The sequence below is a fragment of the Nannobrachium achirus genome, assembly GCF_963921795.1.
Source record: "Nannobrachium achirus genome assembly, chromosome: 13".
Classification (NCBI taxonomy): Eukaryota; Metazoa; Chordata; class Actinopteri; order Myctophiformes; family Myctophidae; genus Nannobrachium; species Nannobrachium achirus.
Genome location: NC_137833.1, coordinates 9,676,081 through 9,694,401, shown reverse-complemented (window position 1 = coordinate 9,694,401; position 18,321 = coordinate 9,676,081). Strand labels below are relative to the sequence as shown.

Genomic DNA, 18,321 nt, shown 5'->3' with positions numbered 1-18,321 from the left:
GATTCACTGGATCCGTGTAGACAGGGAACCCGGATATCTCTGAAGACTTTACTGTGTGCGTGCTTGTTAGACCTAGATATCTTTGTCGTGTGGACCTAGATATTTTTCTATGTGGATATCTGAAAAACCTGGATATATGAAATATCCAGCTCTGTGTAGTCATGGCCTCAGTAGGAAAATGAGCCTATAGATGTTATTTAGTACGGAGTTGACCTTTAACCTGGTCCAGATTTAGCAGTTCATCTACTCACACTGTACAGTAAGTAGTACACTTACGTATAATGTTAATGTACATTTATTAGCTGAGTATTCAGTTAAACAAATGTTATCATTTCACGCCAATGCATTATTGCTATTAGTAGATCATCGCTGACATTTTTGACTTACATACAGACATTGGAGAAGTGAAACAGATATACCAAATGTAAAACGCATCAAACCTATTTTAGTAGGTTAACATATCAAACCTATTTTAGTAGGTTGTTTGTTTTGAGTGACAGAGTTTGAATTTTGACCGTGCATTGTTGTTGTTTTCTTGCCTTTGTTTCAGTAACACTTTCAGAGTGAAAAGGTCGCCTAAGAAGTCACCATCTGATCAGGTGAATAACTCTCTACATTTCCATGACGACCCTGCTGTGTTCTCCCAGCGGAGGGAGTTCAGCTTCAACAGCTCAAAGTGGGGTCCGGGCCGGGGACCCCCAGGGATCCTTGAGGGAGTTCCAGGGGGTCCCCAGCTAAATGATAAGTTAGGAACCAAGTGGATGGACCCTTATGGGTCTGTAACTCAGAGAGTGTACAAATGGGTTAATTTGGTTGTACACTCTCAGAGTTAAATTAACGTTGATTTTACAATATAAATTGGGTTCCCAGAGATATAAATGCCATTAAATGGGGGTCTGTAGCCTTATGCATGTCAAACTGGGGGTCCTTGAAATTAAAATGTTTGAGAATCACTGCTAGAGCCGTAAAAATCTTCTCTTATATGGGGGTCCCTGGCATATATTTTCATGTGGGGCTAATAAGTGTCATTTTGGGGATCCTTGACATGAAAAGGTTTTAGAACCACTGCTATACATCACATTATATATAACAAGAGTTTCATCTCTCTCTCTCTCTCTCTCTCTCTCTCTCTCTCTCTCTCTCTCTCTCTCTCTCTCTCTCTCTCTCTCTCTCTCTCTCTCTCTCTCTCTGTCTGTCTCTCTTTTTCACTCTGGATTAAACTAAACGTCATATGTATACTTAGACGTATAATAGTGTCTTGTGCCCAAAATAGCCAATCTACAAGGTGTGTTGCGATGCAATACGTCGTGAGCTTGTAGATTTGGCTATTTTGGGCGCTGGACACTGGCAAAAATATATACCTGTAAAGCCAGGCTTAACGCTTTCCCCTTAACCTCCCCGACCAGGACCCCGCTGCCGCGGACGAAGCCTCCTCCTCTCTCCATGCCACATCCGACGACCACGCCACAGACGAGGAGAAGCTGGCCTCCTCCAGCGGGCACAACAAGTGGGCATCGGAGGAGAAGCTGGCGTCCTCCACCGGGAACAACAAGTGGGCAGCGCGGCATGAAATGGACGGGCAGGAGCAGGACTTCCCCCAGCCCAGCGACCTCACCGCCTTCGTCAACGAGACTCAAGGTTAGGAGTAGGGCTGGGACGATATGAAAATTTCATATCACGCAAGATACGATATTATCGCGATAATCAAAATATCCCCAACATCCATTATCCTGGGGCGGAACATTTGCCAGAAAATAGCCGATCTACAAGCTCACAACCCGTCACAATTTTTGGCAAAGAGATTTGGTAGAGTGAAAAAAAATACTATCAAGTACAAACAGTACATATTATAAGTACCTTTTGCCAATAGAGGTTTTAACTCTCAAATACCTGGAATGCGCCCGAGTCGCGTTAGATTGTAACCACTTTAACCGTTATTTTATGCTTTAACTTTAGAAAAATAGCAGATATACAAGCTCACAGCGCGGCACCGAGTGCCGCGCTGCGAGCTTGTAGATCTGCTATTTTTTGTCGTGAATATTTTGTCGTGAAAACGAGTGCAAGTCTTTGAATATCTTTGACCCGATCTTTGACCCGACTTCTAAATCCTTCCTCTGAATCAGTGGTTCTCAAACTTTTTCATGTCAAGGACCCCCAAAATTACAGGTATTTGGCCACGGACCCCCATCTCAAAACATGTTGTTCCAGGGGCCACCCAGAAGTAAATATTTGAGTTACAAATGTTCGCTTTTAAGTAGATATATTCAAAGACTTGCAAAAAAAAATCATGATTTTTCTAAAATAGCAGATCTACAAGGCACCGAGTGCTGCGCTGTGAGCTTGTAGATCTGCTATTTTTCAATAGTTAAAGCAGTCAATAATCCTAGGCCTAAATGGGTTAAATGGTACCGAATATGAAGCTCGGCAAATAGAAGGTGAATTGATCCCAGTGTGTGACGGAGGACGATTTCAGGATAAATTAAATCTCCACGATACGATTATCGTGAGTGTTTTCTATCGTCCCATCCCTAGTTAGCAAGCCAAGTCTGACCAATGAGATCAAGGCAGGGATCATCAACATGTCCTCACATGGACTAAGGCCATGGCTACACGGAGCTGGATATTTCATATATCCTGGTTTTTCAGATATCCACATAGAAAAATATCTAGGTCCACACGGAGCTGGATATTTCATATATCCCGGTTTTTCAGATATCCACATAGAAAAATATCTAGGTCCACACGACAAAGATATCTAGGTTTAACAAGCACACACACAGTAAAGTCTTCAGAGATATCCGGGTATCATGACTACACAGATCCAGTGAAGCGGATATTTTTCAGTGTCTCCACTTATTTATCCGGATTGAAAAATATCCAGATTCACTGCCAAAATATCCAGCTTCGTGTGGCTACAAGCCCCAACAGCACCAAAAAATGTCTAGATTCACAAATATCCAGCTCTGTGTAGCCTTGGCCTAAATGTGTGGCCGTTTTCATTTTTACACCCCAATTATAATGTTCTTATTTTCAACATAAGACCCAATTACTGAATGTCAGTCTCCAGGTCTTCTTCAGAATTTGAATGACACTTAATTTACTCTAACACTAGTCATAGGAGTCAACTAGTACTAGTGGTTCTCAAATGTTTTATTTGCGAGGACCCCCATAACACTGAGTCCAATGTCCACCACAAGCCAGCATAGTGATGATCCCTAGATCAAGGCATATAATCGTACGCAGACAAGAGTCAGATGAATTTAAAAGCTTGCGTGTATTCAACGGTATTGGCGTACAAGCACTTTCTGCTGTGCTGTGTATTCATTGTATATTCTCCCGTAACCTTGCAAACCAAGATCTCTTGTCATATGTTTTAAGTATCCAAATAGTTACCTTTTACTATATAACCAATTTTTCACACATTGCCAAATCTGACAATTGTCTAATGTAATCCTGGGCGCTACACTTCCTCTGCCAACCAGGGGAGACAACGGACTGACCTCATGCCTCTGTCTCCAAATAGTTTCCACTTGGTTTTAGCCCCATTGAGTTTAGATGTCAAGTAGTCTTCACATAGCCAGACAACTATTCCACAATCTGCTATATCGAGTCTGGAACTACACCTCCTGAAACGAGTAAACTGAGGGGGGGGCTCTTTCCATTCCGACATTGACTTCTTATTGTCGGAGTGGCAACACTTCCATAGAGGTTAGGGTTAGGGTAAGGGATAGGGTTAGTGTCGGAATGGAGACATGACGGAAAGGAGACATGTCGGAATGGAGACATGTAACCTAAACTGAGTAACGGAAGCTGGCATTTCAGTTCAAGATAAAATAGATTTTAAAATATAATTTCTGGTAAGCAACAAGCTATATTATGCTTAGATGATTTTGATTTATTTTAGGATAAATATGCCGCGACTGTAAAAAAACGAAATAGAAGCGGAAAAGAGGCTTCACATCCGCTTCCGTTTCTCCAGACTGTATGAGGGAAGCAGTTGCACATAGTGGGAGGCAACAGTCTGGCCACGCCAGTCTAGATGTCACCAGACGTATGGTTGTGTGTGTGGTGTGCTGGCACCATTTCCTATTTTTTCCCGGTACCTTCGGGGACCAAATCACACCACAGATGCCCCTGTTTAATTCTCTGTGCCATTTAAATGCCTAAGCTGTCATTTTGCCCCCTGGTGCTCAGTAACGGACATTACAGGCAACACATGAATCACTGTAGCGCCCGTGTGACTGCAGCAATAAACAACATTAACTTGCTCTGGCAGCAGCATGTACAGTAAGCTACCGTGCAACGTGTCACCTTAACCCATTTAGAACGGGTACACATTTTGTGTATCATTATTTTATGCTTTAACTATTGAAAAATAGCAGATATACAAGCTCACAGCGCGGCACCTGAAAAATCGTGAAAATTAGAATTTTGACCCGATTCTATAAGTGTCTTTTGAATCCTTCTAAGATTTTTTGAAAAACCTATGTGTCTATGTCATCAATCTGGCCAGCCATCGTCTAAGAAAAGGTCCTTTTCACTTAACTGGAGCTCAGTTAGTCTGTTCTTGAGAGACTGCTATGTCAGTGGTTCTCAAACTTTTTCATGTGAAGGACCCCCAAAATGATATGTATTTGGCCATGGACCCCCATCTCAAAATATTTAGTTCCAGGGACCCCCCAGAAGCAAATATTTGAGTTACAAATGTTCGCTTTTAAATAGATATATTCAAAGACTTATATCATGATTTTTCAAAAATAGCAGATCTACAAGCTCGCAGAGCGGCACTTGGTATATCTGCTATTTTTCAATTTTTAAAGCGGTCAATAACCCTAGGCCTAAATGGGTTAAACACTGTTAAAAAGTGCCTAAAGCCAAGCTGTCTAAACTGTGTCAGAATGATTCCAACACTGCTGTAATTAGGGATGGGACGATATGAACATTTCATATCACCATTATTGTGACAAAATAAATTGGGATTCACGATATTATTGCGATAATAAAAATCCATTATGCCGGGGCGGAACATTTTGCCAAAAAATAGCCGATCTACAAGCTCACAATACGTCACAACATGACGAATTGTGAGCTTGTAGATCGGCTATTTTTTGGCAAAGACATTTCCTAGAGAGTACGTATCAAGTACGTATATTAGTACCTTTTACCAATTATAGAAGGTTTAAGTGGAACTGGATATGCAGCTTGGCAAATAAAAGGTGAATTGATCCCAGTGCATGACAGAGGACGATATCACAATCAATTAAATCTCCACGATACGATTATCGTGAATGTTTTTTATCGTGATAAACGATAATATCGTTTATCGTCCCATGCCGAGCTGTAATATGTGTTAAAGCCAAAGGGGGCAGGCGTCAAATGTATCAAAGCTTCATGTGACTATACCGGGGTACGCTTGAAAGCAGAGCGATGCAAGACTATTAATTTAGCTGCACTATTGATTTTTGGTTCCGCTGGTGAAATGAACTGGGACTGGCCCAGTTGTCCACTGCCCCCCCATAAGGGCCACCCTTCCCAGAGGCTGTGTCTGGCTGGGAAGCATGTGGGTCATGGATGGAAATAACTGACAGCACGCTGGCTCTGGGCGTCTGGTCCCACCAGCACTGAGCCTGTTGTTGGTACAGAGGTCACTGATCCCTCATGTCCTCTCCTCTGTGTCTAACGGGCCATTTTTATCCTTTCTCTCTCTCTCTCTCTCTCTCTCTCTCTCTCTCTCTTTCTCTCTCTCTCTCTCTCTCTCTCTCTCTCTCTCTCTCTCTCTCTCTCTCTCTCTCTCAGCGCCGGACTATGAAATCGAGTACATGGAAAAGATTGGCTCCTCTACACCCGTGAGTATTTGTGGTTATCGTGTTCTTGGATTTTAACCACTCAAGTCCTCTATACTTTTTTTGACAATTGACAGTTTGACCATTCTGAAGACATTAGTGCGGGAGAGTGTTTTTTGCAGGTCGTTCAGTCCGAGTGTATCAAAGGGTGCGTTTGGAAATGCGCACTGGGAGTGTGCTCAGTGTAGTGAGTGCAGTAACCTCAGTAAAACTATGCCTAACCCTAACCCCTAAACCTAACCTTAACCCTAACCCTGACCTCAGTAAAACTATGCCTAAACCTAACCTTATGCCTAAACCTAACCCTAACCTCAGCCTCAGTAACCGTGACGCAGGTGATTACCTCTAACACACCCGGTGCGCATTTCCGAACGCACCCTTTGATACACTCGGACTGAACCACCTGCAAAAAATACTCTCCCCAGTAGTACAGACAGTAGTACATTCAACTGTGCGTTTTTGGCATGTTTGTTAGTTTTTTGGGGGGTATGAGAATGATTTGAACTAATACGCAAGAGTAGTATTTTTATTGACGTGCCTGACTGCTATCTTTAATCTACATCTCTTGTTTGTTTTTGTCTGACTTGTAGCCCATGTCGTTGAAGAAGCCTTCTCTATACCTGAAGCTGGACTCGGTGACTCCCGACAACTTGAGCAACAACTCCTGCTCGCATGGCTCTGAGCCCAGCTCCCCCTATACCGGGTAAGAACTCCTGTTTATCTGAGCCCAGCTCCCCCTGTACCGGGTAAGAACTCATGCTCACAGTCATATGAGCCTAGCTCCCCCTGTAATGGGTTAAAACTCATGCTCACATTCATATGAACCTAGCTCCCCCTGTAATGGGTTAAAACTCATGCTCACATTCATATGAACCTAGCTCCCCCTGTAATGGGTTAAAACTCATGCTCACATTCATATGAACCTAGCTCCCCCTGTAATGGGTTAAAACTCATGCTCACATTCATATGAACCTAGCTCCCCCTGTAATGGGTTAAAACTCATGCTCACATTCATATGAACCTAGCTCCCCCTGTAATGGGTTAAAACTCATGCTCACATTCATATGAACCTAGCTCCCCCTGTAATGGGTTAAACTCATGCTCACATTCATATGAACCTAGCTCCTGTAATGGGTTAAAACTCGTGCTCAAGGGGGCATGGTGGAGCTGTCGGTTGCGCTGTCGCCTCACAGCTAGAGGGTCCTGGGTTTGCTTCCCACCGTGGGCGCTGAGGGCGTGTTCTTTCCTCCTTACTGCCTAAACCTAACCCTAAAACCTAACCCTAACCAAATTAGGACTAATGAGATGTAGGACTTAAAGGGATATAACACTTTCAAAACTTTTTTTTCGTCTAATCAGGCTTTTATGAACAGCATGAACAGTTTTTAATTTACTTGATTCAATATTTAGATATTTGATGTAAATGTTACCAGGCCTCCTCCTCCAGGGCCTCTCCCCACACACACACATTGTAACTTCAAACTCCATTTTAACCATGATAGATTCATTAAAAACACCCATTATTTTTTCTGGTGACTCATAATACCATCCTAATACGTGAGCAGGCCGTGTTTTTTCAAAAACCTTTTTCATTTATTTTCAATAAAATATAATTGTATTTAATGTTTTCCATTTTCCAAAATAATTATTAAAAATAAAAGAAAAAAGATATTGAAAAAACACGGTCTGCTCACGTATTAGGAGGGTAATATGAGTCACCAGAAAAAATTATGGGTGTTTTTAATGAATCTATCATGGTTAAAATGGAGTTTGAAGTTACAATGTGTGTGTGTGGGGAAAGGGCCTGGAGAAGGAGGCCTGGTAACATTTACATCAAATATCTAAATATTGAATCAAGTAAATTAAAAACTGTTCAGGCTGTTCATAAAAGCCTGATTAGACGATAAAAAAGTTTTGAAAGTGTTATATCCCTTTAAGGGCAGTCCCCGGTGGACTTGGTGAAAGGGGGGCGATTGTCTTTTGCATGTTCTCCCCGGGCGCCTGATGGAGGGGAAAGGAACTGGTTGGACTAACGTGTTCCTTCCACACGCTACATCCTAGCAGGGAAACTCCCCCCTGTCAGGTGAAAAGAAGCGGCTTGGACTCCTCGTGGATTGAAGGAAGCACAAGCTCAGTCAAATGTTCTGCTCCTTGTCCGAAAAACACAAATTACACAAATGCGTTCCCTTTACTGTAAAGAGCCTCGATGGACAGCTAGGCCTACTATGTTGCAAAAGACACTAGCTAAGCTTCCTTTTTATGTAGGCATTGTCTTTTTGCCAGACCCATGAAATGGGTAGGCCTACATAAGCAAATGTCGGTCTGTCTGTCCTGGTTTTCTATATAAAGGGTATATATGATGATGACATGATGATGACATGCCTACAAAAGGCATGATGTCATAAATGATGATGACAGACAGGGGGTCTGGCACAACCAGGTTGACCTGGTCTAGTTTAATAAGAGGGACGATATTAAATCTTGTAGGTTAATGATTAATCACCAGATTTGAGAGGGGGGGGGGGGACTCAAAGTGAGTGTGGTTCGTTCAGCCAAAATTGGTCTCACTTGCGTTTCGAATCTAATCTTTCCACTCCGCTCATATGCTCTGGCTGGCATGGCCTATACTGGGCACAGCACACATACCATACCGTACATACACAAGTGACAATAACAGGCCTAATACTTCAGACGGACCCATTTCAGTCTATTACTGTTCTACTGTTTCGCCATGCATGTAGTCAATAGTAACAGAGTTCCATACTACAACATCAACAACCATGATTTGCACTGCAGAATAATAATAGAATTATGATAGTGTAATTGAACAAAATGTGCTGGTCAGCATGTACCTTGTGTGCAAGGCTGTGCCTAGTTCACACGTTACAATCACACGTAATTACATTTGACCGCCGTTTCACCGGCACTCAATTAGCACCGCTATCCATCACATAGCAGGCATGTGCAGACATAGACATCAAAGGGGGCTTGTTGAGCCCCTGTCCTTTAATCCGTCTGTAAAGAGTGCCATCTCCAGACCAGGAATGCCGTTTTTACTGGGGTGAAAGACATGCAAATGCCCTCTTTCCATGCCATACCTGAAGGCAGCATTCAAGAGAATTGCCTCTCCTGAATTTGAACACAGCATCTTATGTTGAAAGAATCGCCCTATTTGTGTAGAAATCCATGATGTTACACCACATCTCCAGTATTAGCCCTATTCACGGCCCGCCCACTCAGCAAATCTCTCAGCAACTTCCTGGTGCTGACGTCAGTTTTGAAGGGGAAATTAATACAGAAATAGCTGGACTTAAAGCCAACAAATCATTATTTCGAACGGTAAAGTAAATTATAATGCTTTGTGCCTTTTACTATCTTGTGTTCTTGATCATGCTAGCCGTATTTTATACTTTACTATTCGGATATTGCATTCAATTTACGATTTCTGTGTTAACTCTATGGGCTTTTAGCAGAGTTTTACCCTTCAAAACGTGACTTCAGCACCAGGGAGATGCTAAGTGGGCGGGCCGTGAATAGGGCTAATTGACTTGATTATGCTTAGCTCAGTGTGGTATCATCAAGCACTGGAAATAGCTGACCTCTAAGCTCATCAACACGTCGCAGCGCGAAGGCGTTGTGAGCTTGGAGGTCTGCTATTTTCGATATTTTCACCAAAAGGCCCTTTTGGAAATCCCAGCCCCTGCCTCTCTAACATTCTCTGCACGTCCCTGTCACATAGGCATGATGTAAGTGTCAAATTTCTCTCTCTCTCTCTCCCTCTCTCTCTCTCCCCCTCTTCCTCACTCACTCTCTCCCTCTCTCTCTCTGTAGGAGTTTTGAGGAGATGGAAGCCCAGATCACGGCAGGGATGAAGACGACGCCGCTGTCCTCTCGGCCCGGGCCAGAGGGCTCGTCGGGGGACAAGGGGAGGAAGAGGGAGAGCGAGGCGCTCAGCCGGACGCAGAGCGCAGAGAGAGACGAGCAGGTGAGTCACAGTGCACTGCCTACTGGTCCTCTGACTGCCATCATCATCATCATCATGTGATCCACTGTTATACCGTCTTGTCTTGTCCATTATTATTAGAGGAAAACGTTCAGAGACACTTTATATGAAACCCATGTCTATGATCCCATGTCTATGATGCATTATATACTTATAATAATGCATTATCCTCTTGTAACTGTATAATTATAGTTACACGCATCATTATACTTGACCGTGTCGTGTAAGTCATTATAAAATGCTTTATATGTTATTGTTATAAAGCATTATGGGTATTTATGAGTACTTATAATAACTTTATTTATATAGCATATACTCATAGACATGGGCCTCATAAAAAGTGTAACCAAACATACAGTGCATTTCTTTGATTTCCCAGTTCTTATGCCATGTCATTGTTCTGACAGTAGGGGGAGACAAAGCACCACACTGTTTTCAACACTGTGATGCTACATTTAACTCATTTAATCACTCTATTTATCCTTAAAGCCATTAAGACCAGGAATGGATCTTTGTTACGTTCGATTTTCACCACTTTAACCATTATTTTATGCTTTAACTATTAAAAAACTGCAGCTATACAAGCTCGCCGTGTTGCTAGCTTGTAGATCTGCTATTCTTTAGTCTTTGAATATATCTTTTTTAAAAGCAAACATTTGTATCTCAAATATTTGCTTCTGGGTGGTCCCTGCCCTGGAACAACATATTTTGAGATGGGGGGTCCGCGGCCAAATACAATAAATTTCAGGGGTCCTTGACATGAAAAAGTTAAAGAACCACTGATTTAGAAGAAGGATTTAGAAGACATTTATAGAATCGGGTCAAAAATATTCAAAGACTTGCACAAAATGTTAAAGATGTTTCAAAGATAGCAGATCTACAAGCAGCTTGTATATCTGCTATTTTTTTTTATAGTTAACACCCATGGGGCCAAACTCGTTCAGTAACGAGACAAGGCCACTGGAGGTCGCTGTGCCAAAACTCAGTTGTCTCGTTGAGAGACGAGACAAAGGGTTAACTTTGCAGCGTGCAGCTGCGCGCATGTCGTGTGCCCTGTGAAAGACCCTGGTCCATACGTCATAACGTGACTCGCACAGAAGCAAAATGGAGCGTCTATGCTGCATAGACTCCAATTCTATGCTGAAACATAAAAACAGCTTTATCTATGAATAAGGTGCAAAGAACGCCAGGGAAGCAGAGATCTGCTTGTTTTCACGGCGACACTATACCGCAATGGTCGGCCCCGGTTTGGATTTTAGTTTCGCGAGCGTTTGTAAACAAAATCTTCCTCAATCGTAAGCAGACACTCACGTGCACACGCACGAAGCTTCCGAGGCTCTTCAAAATAAAGCGTAAGTGAACGGCGGCACCAGCAACAGCTAGAAATGTTAGAAACCTTGGCTCCCATTCTGTAGTTTAAAGCATAAAATAATGGTTGAAGTGGTTCAAATCTAAAGTGATGGCCTAAGTGGATTAAAGCCTTGTCACTAGCAAGGACCTTACAGTAGATATCCAGTCAGTCACACACTGTTGGCAACATGAATGAACTCAGCAGCTCAGCTCCCCACTATACTCCCACACTGACCCACCCGGCGCTTGCTTTGCCCTGCTGACCCCCCTCCCTGCCCTCGACAACCCCCCCACCCCACCCCACCCCACCCACCCTGTAGCCCCCCTGCCAGGGCCTCACGGAGCCCACCCCAGCCCCACCTCTGGCCACCATGCCCCTGTTAGAGGACCCCCTGCAGTACCTGGACTCAGACCTGGCCGAGACCAACCCCACCGCCTTCGCCCACAAACTGCAGGTGTGTTGACAAGACAGACTGGCCGTGAGCCTCCCCCACCCCCACATCCCCCACATGTATGCCCTTCTCCTCTGCAAGCAGAGTCGGAGAGAGCCCTTTAATGCCCCTGAGGGGGTCCTCCCTATGTTCCCAAGGTTCTGTGTTCCCATTCACCAGCGTCGGCAGGTTAGCATTTCACCAGGTTGGCATTTCACCAGGTTGGCATTCACCAGTGTTAGTTTGACTGAGGTTAAGGTTAGGTTTAGGTGGTAAGTGGGGAACATAGAGCCAATGGAACATAGGTACGGTCCCCCTCTGAGTGTCTGATGTCGCCTTATGTTGGTTTTCATTCTATATTTTCAATAGTCTACGTTTGTTTCCTCTTGTCTGTCAGGCTCTGTCTGCACTTTCACTCCTTTTTTAGTTTGATCACAGTTTGTCACAGTCTGTTTGTGTGTGACCTGCAGACAGTAGAGTCGTTCGCTGGCGACCTGGCGTTTGCCAACGAGTCTGAGCACAACGGTGGGGGCCGAAAGTCGGGGGGGGGGGGGAAGATTTACTATCCTGGCCCCCTGGTCGGCTCAAGCGGACCTCGCAGCGCTCGTTGTGGCGACTCGCTCGCTTTGGCTCGCTCGGCGGTGTCTCACGTGGCTCAAGTCCGCTTGAGACGGCGCGCCTCCGTCACCCCCGCATGCGCCCCCCACCGTTGTGCTCAGATTTGTTGGCAAAAACGAGTAGGCCGTTCGGTGTGTGTGTGTGTCTCTTCAACTTTGGTTTCTGTATGTCTCCCCTTCCTTTGCTCTCTCATCCGTGGGCCGCCACCTCCCTCCCTCCCCACCTCCTCCCCCCCAACCCCTCACCCCCCCCCCCCTGTGCGCGGCCCAGGAGGAGCTGGTTCTGGCGGCCCTGAGGATAGAGGCCCTGCAGGTAGCCAATCACATCTCTCAGTGCCCCTCCCTCTCCACTGTAAGCCCCCAGGTACTGCGCTGAGTCAGCCCGCACCTGCGGTGTGCGTGCACGTGTGTGTGTGTGTGTGTGCGTGCACGTGTGTGTGTGTGTGTGTGTGTGTGTGTGTGTGTGTGTGTGTGTGTGTGTGTGTGTGTGTGTGTGTGTGTGTGTGTGTGTGTGCAGAATGATGTAGGATTATCACCTGACTCTGCCAGATGGTGGCGGTGTTGAGTTCACAAGTTAAGTTCACAATGAATACGGCATCCATCTGGGATCGCTCAACCCCAACCGCTGAAGAAGTCCGTCCCTTTTTTTTCAAGCTACTTTGCAGGTGATTGGATGGGACCGTCTGTCTATCAGTGACCGGGCGTGCTAACTCCAAGCCAATAATGACGTGTCTACATGACATACTTTATTTTTTATTTGCTTGTATAGCACCTTTCATGACATGAAATGCAGCTCAAAGCGCTTTGCAGGGCAGAAAATGAAGCACAAGTGCTTAACAGAAAAAGTACACATGATTACAATAAAGCTGAAAAAAAACAAAAAAAAAAAAACATAAAACTCTATCATAAAAAACATACTAGCTGTGCCAGCAGGAAAGTATACACTAAACGTGTGTCTGTTTTTCATGCGAGGCTAGGGCTGTCACGATATGACATTTTACATGACGATTAATTGTCACTCAAATAATTGGCGATTAACAATTTAATTGTGTTTTTGTCGTTGATAATTACATTTCTGTTTGGCTTTTAGGCTTTGAAGTTGTACATTGCAGATATGACACATAATCTAAATACACAAATAAATTACTGACATATTTGACAACGTACTACTTAAAAAATAACATTGATAGTGGAAATAGCAGATCTACAAGCTCACAACGCGTCGCGATGCGACGCGTTGTGAGCTTGTAGATCTGCTATTTCCACTATTTCTGTCATTTTTCAACATTCACGATTATGACGATTATGACAAAATAATTGCGATAATGTCAAATAATCACGATTAGCCGATTATGTAATAATTGTGACAGCCCTATGCGAGGCTTGCATCCCCCGCGCCCCCAGCGCGTCTCTCCCATGCCGCGAAAGAGGCTTCTCTCTTTCTGTTGCAGTCACAGAGTAGCAGTAACGACTTGTTCGTGGTGGTGGCCATGATGAATAGTCCCAACAGGTGCTTCTCGATTGCGTCACACCCACTATCGCCAAGATCCCACCTGTTAGCCGCCGCTAATTGGTTTGAACCTGGACGTGGGTCTCCAGATGGAGGCTGTATTGACCGCGAGGAAGCTATTCGCAAGCTTGTCTATGAAGGGAGCGCTCGTTTTATGGTTAGATGTCACAGTTATTGTCCACGACGCTCAGTTATTGTCCACGACATTGCAAGCGGCGCGAAGGCCAGCGGACCTTGGTCCTGCTCTTCGCCCCCGAGCGCCGCAGACGCGAGTGGGGCGAAGCCGTGGTGAATGCAATCGTTATATTTATGCCCAGGCCGTAAGGCCTGGGCAAGCGCACGATAAACGCAATGATAATTGGGTTTTGGTGCACCTCGCGCGGTCCAAGTGACTACAACCGAGCGCTCCCTACGTCCGGTTCAGCCAATCACAGGGGGCTTGGGGGAGACCGGAACCAGACCGGAACAGGGACAGCCTTGCGTATACGCCAGACGCGTTTGGACCATATTCACACCGCGGCCATCTTGGATCACATGACCACATGGGGTGGCAATGCAGCCAATCAGAAGCTTCCACGGGCGGGTCTTGCCAGCTTCTGATTGGCTTGCGTTGCCACCCAATGTGGTCATGTGATCCAAGATGACCGCAGTGTGAATATGGTCAATTGTGAACCTGTGAACTGAATACCGCCCCATCTGGTGGAGTCAGGTTAGTAGGATTATGCATTTTGAATAAATGAATGATAATGAAGTGTGTGCGTGTGTGTGCACTGTGCAGGTGTGGTGAGTATAGAATAGCATGAGCGTGTCTCAGCCTGCCTGTGTCCTCCTCCCTCTACTCACACCATACTGAGTGTGTGAGTGTGAAGCTGTGGTCGTTCCTACATGGCTTACTGCCCCCCCCCCCCATGTCCTCCCCTCCCTCCCCTCCTCCCTCCCTCCCTCCCTCCCTCCCTACCTCCCCACTAAGCAGCTCTGTTGGATGGACTCCCCTCAGGAGCAGAGTGCTGTGCCATCTTTGATCCTCATTCTATGCCGTGGCTATGCATCGCATGCCGGGCAACAACATGCATGTTGCCTGTACAGCAGAGGCTTAATGGTCCCTAAACAATGACTCTGAGTAGGACGGGTGTCATAAGTAAAGCTCTAATCACCGTGGAAGCTGTCTGTAGTTCTTGATGCAAGTTATTCTCGCCCTGCACATCCCTGTCACGTTTGTTGTTTTGTGCAATGTTCCCTAACCCTGACTAACAGCACTAATACACACCCACATCGGGACAGGTGTTGAGGAGTCACTCCGTTGTGTGTGTGTGTGGGTATCAGGGAGGTGATCTGGCTGAAGGGACTGCATTGGGGTGGGGGGATATTACCTCACTCTCCTGGGCATGGGAATGGTTGATATTACCTCACTCTCCTGGGCATGGGAATGGTTGTCCTGCGTTACGGTGTAGCCTGGGATCGCTTCACATTTCGGGGTTTGATCTGGTCGGGAGCGGAAACCACTCTATGTCATCTTGTAGTCCTCAAACGACTACAATTTGTCTGGAAAGATCAAACCGTAAACAGTTTAAACCCAAAATAATTCCCCTGCACTCAAGGACATACTTTTAGGGCCTACCTAATAAACACCTTGATGCAGCGTAGTTTTGCTTTTGGAAAATTCGTTTGGTATATGCATCTTTTAGTCCAACTCGTAGCGACTGGCAAGACTACACTACTAGGCTACTCAAGCATTTTAATAGGGATTGGGGAAACAAACAGGAGGAAACAAAACAAAGCAACGCTGCCTCTTCTGCTTGTGGTTTCCACCTAGACCGGATCAAACGGCCCGTTGTAAACGACGGAAAGACTGGTGACGCAAGGTTAGTTACGGCGCAGAACCTTGGAAATCTGACCTCTGGTGGATGGATGAAATCCAACCTGGTTGGTGTGTCTGGGCGCTGGGCCCTTTCCCCCCCGTCCCGTCTCGTCCCCCCTCCTCTTCCTCTATCCCATCTCTCATCCTCTTGTCTTGCACGATCCACAGTCTCGCCTCAAGAAACCCAGTCCTCGAAGGTGGAACGTCAACGGTTCACCCATAGTCAAAGTAAGAAGAGCAATGTTATGCCCCCTACCGTCCCTATATGTCCCTAATGCACCCTAATCCAACTAGAGCCAGAGCCCAATGGCCTTGATATCCTGTTGGTATCAAGATGTTTGTGTTTTCCTCCGTCCCCCGTAGCCATTACGTTGTCCTTGTGAGCAAGTTAAACCCTCGTTTTGTTTTTTATGCTGTTTTGTGAAGTTTCTTTGTACAGGAGAAACCCTTCAGTTGTTCTTTGTCTTTGACTCAGTTCCTTTGTCTTCCGTGCGTGTCAATTTCTGTTTCCCCTTGAGCCTGAATTGTTTATGCCTGTGTTGTGCTGCAACGGCTTGGATTGTTCTTCGTTTAACTCGGTGCAAAATTCCCTGGGAAGATACCACTGAAAATGGAGCTGTACTGTATATCTATCATCTAGACTAGAGGCCTCCAGCAAACCACACTCACTCTAAGGCCTTTACTGTATACTTTCTCTGACTCAAGATATGAGTGATTGGCTCAACGTTATAGCTGTCAATTATTGGCAATGAGGCAGCTCACAGCAAGCGCACGTGTGCGCGCGCGCGCACGCGCACACACACACACACACACACACACGCATCCACCCACGTATGTATTCATGCACACACTCCTCCTATTTCGTTTTTACTACTAGCTTTTACTCAGTGTACTTACCACACTGTGTTGTCATTTGATTTTGAGAGGTCTCATTTAGGCCATGGCTACACGGAGCTGGATATTTCTGAAGCTAGACATTTTTTTGTGCTGTTGGGGCTTGCAGCCACATGAAGCTGGATATTTCGGCCGCGAAGCTGGATATTTTTCAAACCGGATAAATAAGTGGAGAGGTTGAAAAATATCCGATTCACTGGATACATGTAGACAGGGAACCCGGATATCTCTGAAGACTTTACTGTGTGTGTGCTTGTTAGACCTAAATATCTTTGTCGTGTGGACCTAGATATTTTTCTATGTGGATATCTGAAAAACCGGGATATATGAAATATCCAGCTCCGTGTGGACCTAGATATTTTTTCTATGTGGATATCTGAAAAACCGGGATATATGAAATATCCAGCTCCGTGTAGCCATGGCCTAAGACTGAGGTTAAGTTCAGAGTCAGAATCAGTTTTATTGTCACTTCCGTAATACATTCCGTATCTCAGGGGAAAGAATTGCATATGTGTGTGCGTGCGTGCGTGCGTGCGTGCGTGCGTGCGTGCGTGTGTGTGTGTGTGTGTGTGTGTGTGAGTGAATGATTTTATTTCCCTGTCTGGCTGCGTTTCACAGCCCATTCCTTACAGGATTATTCAGACACAATTTCAAGAACAGTATTTCCAGTGCCAACATACAAACACACAAAATAATAATAATAAACTAATAACGTAATACCGCATACTGTAATGATCATGTCATTGACAACACATGCAGTCTCACAGAGAAGCCAGGGACTCGGTGTGACTCCATAGCTCCCTCTAGTGGCTAACAATAGACTCTCGTCAATCTACGGCGGTCTGGCTTACAGTATGTAAGGACTGTCGTCATATCTGGTCTGCGACAGTAACCCAATTAAACTAACACCAGTTTCCCATACTACTCAGCCCGAGCCCACCCACCCACCCACCCTAACCCCCTCCCTACTACTGTATTGTGAATATGATGATGCAGTTGATGCTTTGCTATATATACTGTCTATATATATACATAATGCGCTGACCTTCCCTCCCCTTGCCTTGCCTGGACCCAATCACATTCAAGCTACTGAGACGAGCCGGTGATCATAACCAATAAGCCGTGGGCATCATCATCAGCCAATCACTATTGTGGCGTTTTGAAGACTGTTTCATCCAATCATGTTGCAGCTGTCCTAAGTCTTCAGGAACACCGCAAAGCCCACCATTTTGCATACTTTTTTTTGTTTTGTTTTGATGTTGCTCTGTGGTATTTGTTTTATTTATATATAGTTTGATGCTGCCTTCTTTTGGTTTGGTTCAGGAACCTAGAGGAGGAAAAAATCCTAAAAAAGAGCCTTAGTTTTTGAGGTACCCCTACCCGGGGTAGAACAAAACGCGACATAGTTTTTTCATATCTTTAGGATGTCCCCTTCATGAAATGGATTGTCCCAAGTTTTACTTTGACTGCAAAAGTCATGAAATTGATCCATGAAGGGACTCATCACATAGGCAAAAAAACGCCTATCCTGAAAGATGGAGTTCCAAGTCAATCCTTTGTCATTTTCTACCTGCAGGTTGTTTTTACCTCATACTTGCACAGATGGTCCACAGGTAGTGTCCTTACATCCCAGAACAATCAGAATGCAAAAATATGGTTCTGTTTTGAATCTGCAGCCTTTTATATAAGGACTTTCTATAGGCGGAAATTACATTTCTAAGGAATGTTCCCCTGTAAGTCTGGTGATAATCTTCTATAAGGGGTAGAACAAAACGCGACATAGTTTTTTCATATCTTTAGGATGTCCCCTTCATG

At 44.9% G+C, this 18,321-nt stretch overlaps 1 protein-coding gene across 1 annotated transcript in view; it reads left to right on the top strand.

Annotated features, from left to right (window-relative positions):
- Positions 1 to 18,321, top strand: part of tacc2 (transforming, acidic coiled-coil containing protein 2) — a gene marked incomplete at its 5' end in the record, with an annotated part of 72,314 nt that overhangs the window by 39,909 nt on the left and 14,084 nt on the right. The window contains 8 exons of the mRNA XM_080740113.1: positions 551 to 599; positions 1,407 to 1,638; positions 5,797 to 5,846; positions 6,434 to 6,546; positions 9,675 to 9,828; positions 11,517 to 11,651; positions 12,516 to 12,608; positions 15,781 to 15,840. Of these exons, the coding sequence (XP_080596239.1) occupies positions 551 to 599; positions 1,407 to 1,638; positions 5,797 to 5,846; positions 6,434 to 6,546; positions 9,675 to 9,828; positions 11,517 to 11,651; positions 12,516 to 12,608; positions 15,781 to 15,840 (886 nt within the window). The remainder of the gene's footprint in view (positions 1 to 550; positions 600 to 1,406; positions 1,639 to 5,796; positions 5,847 to 6,433; positions 6,547 to 9,674; positions 9,829 to 11,516; positions 11,652 to 12,515; positions 12,609 to 15,780; positions 15,841 to 18,321) is intronic.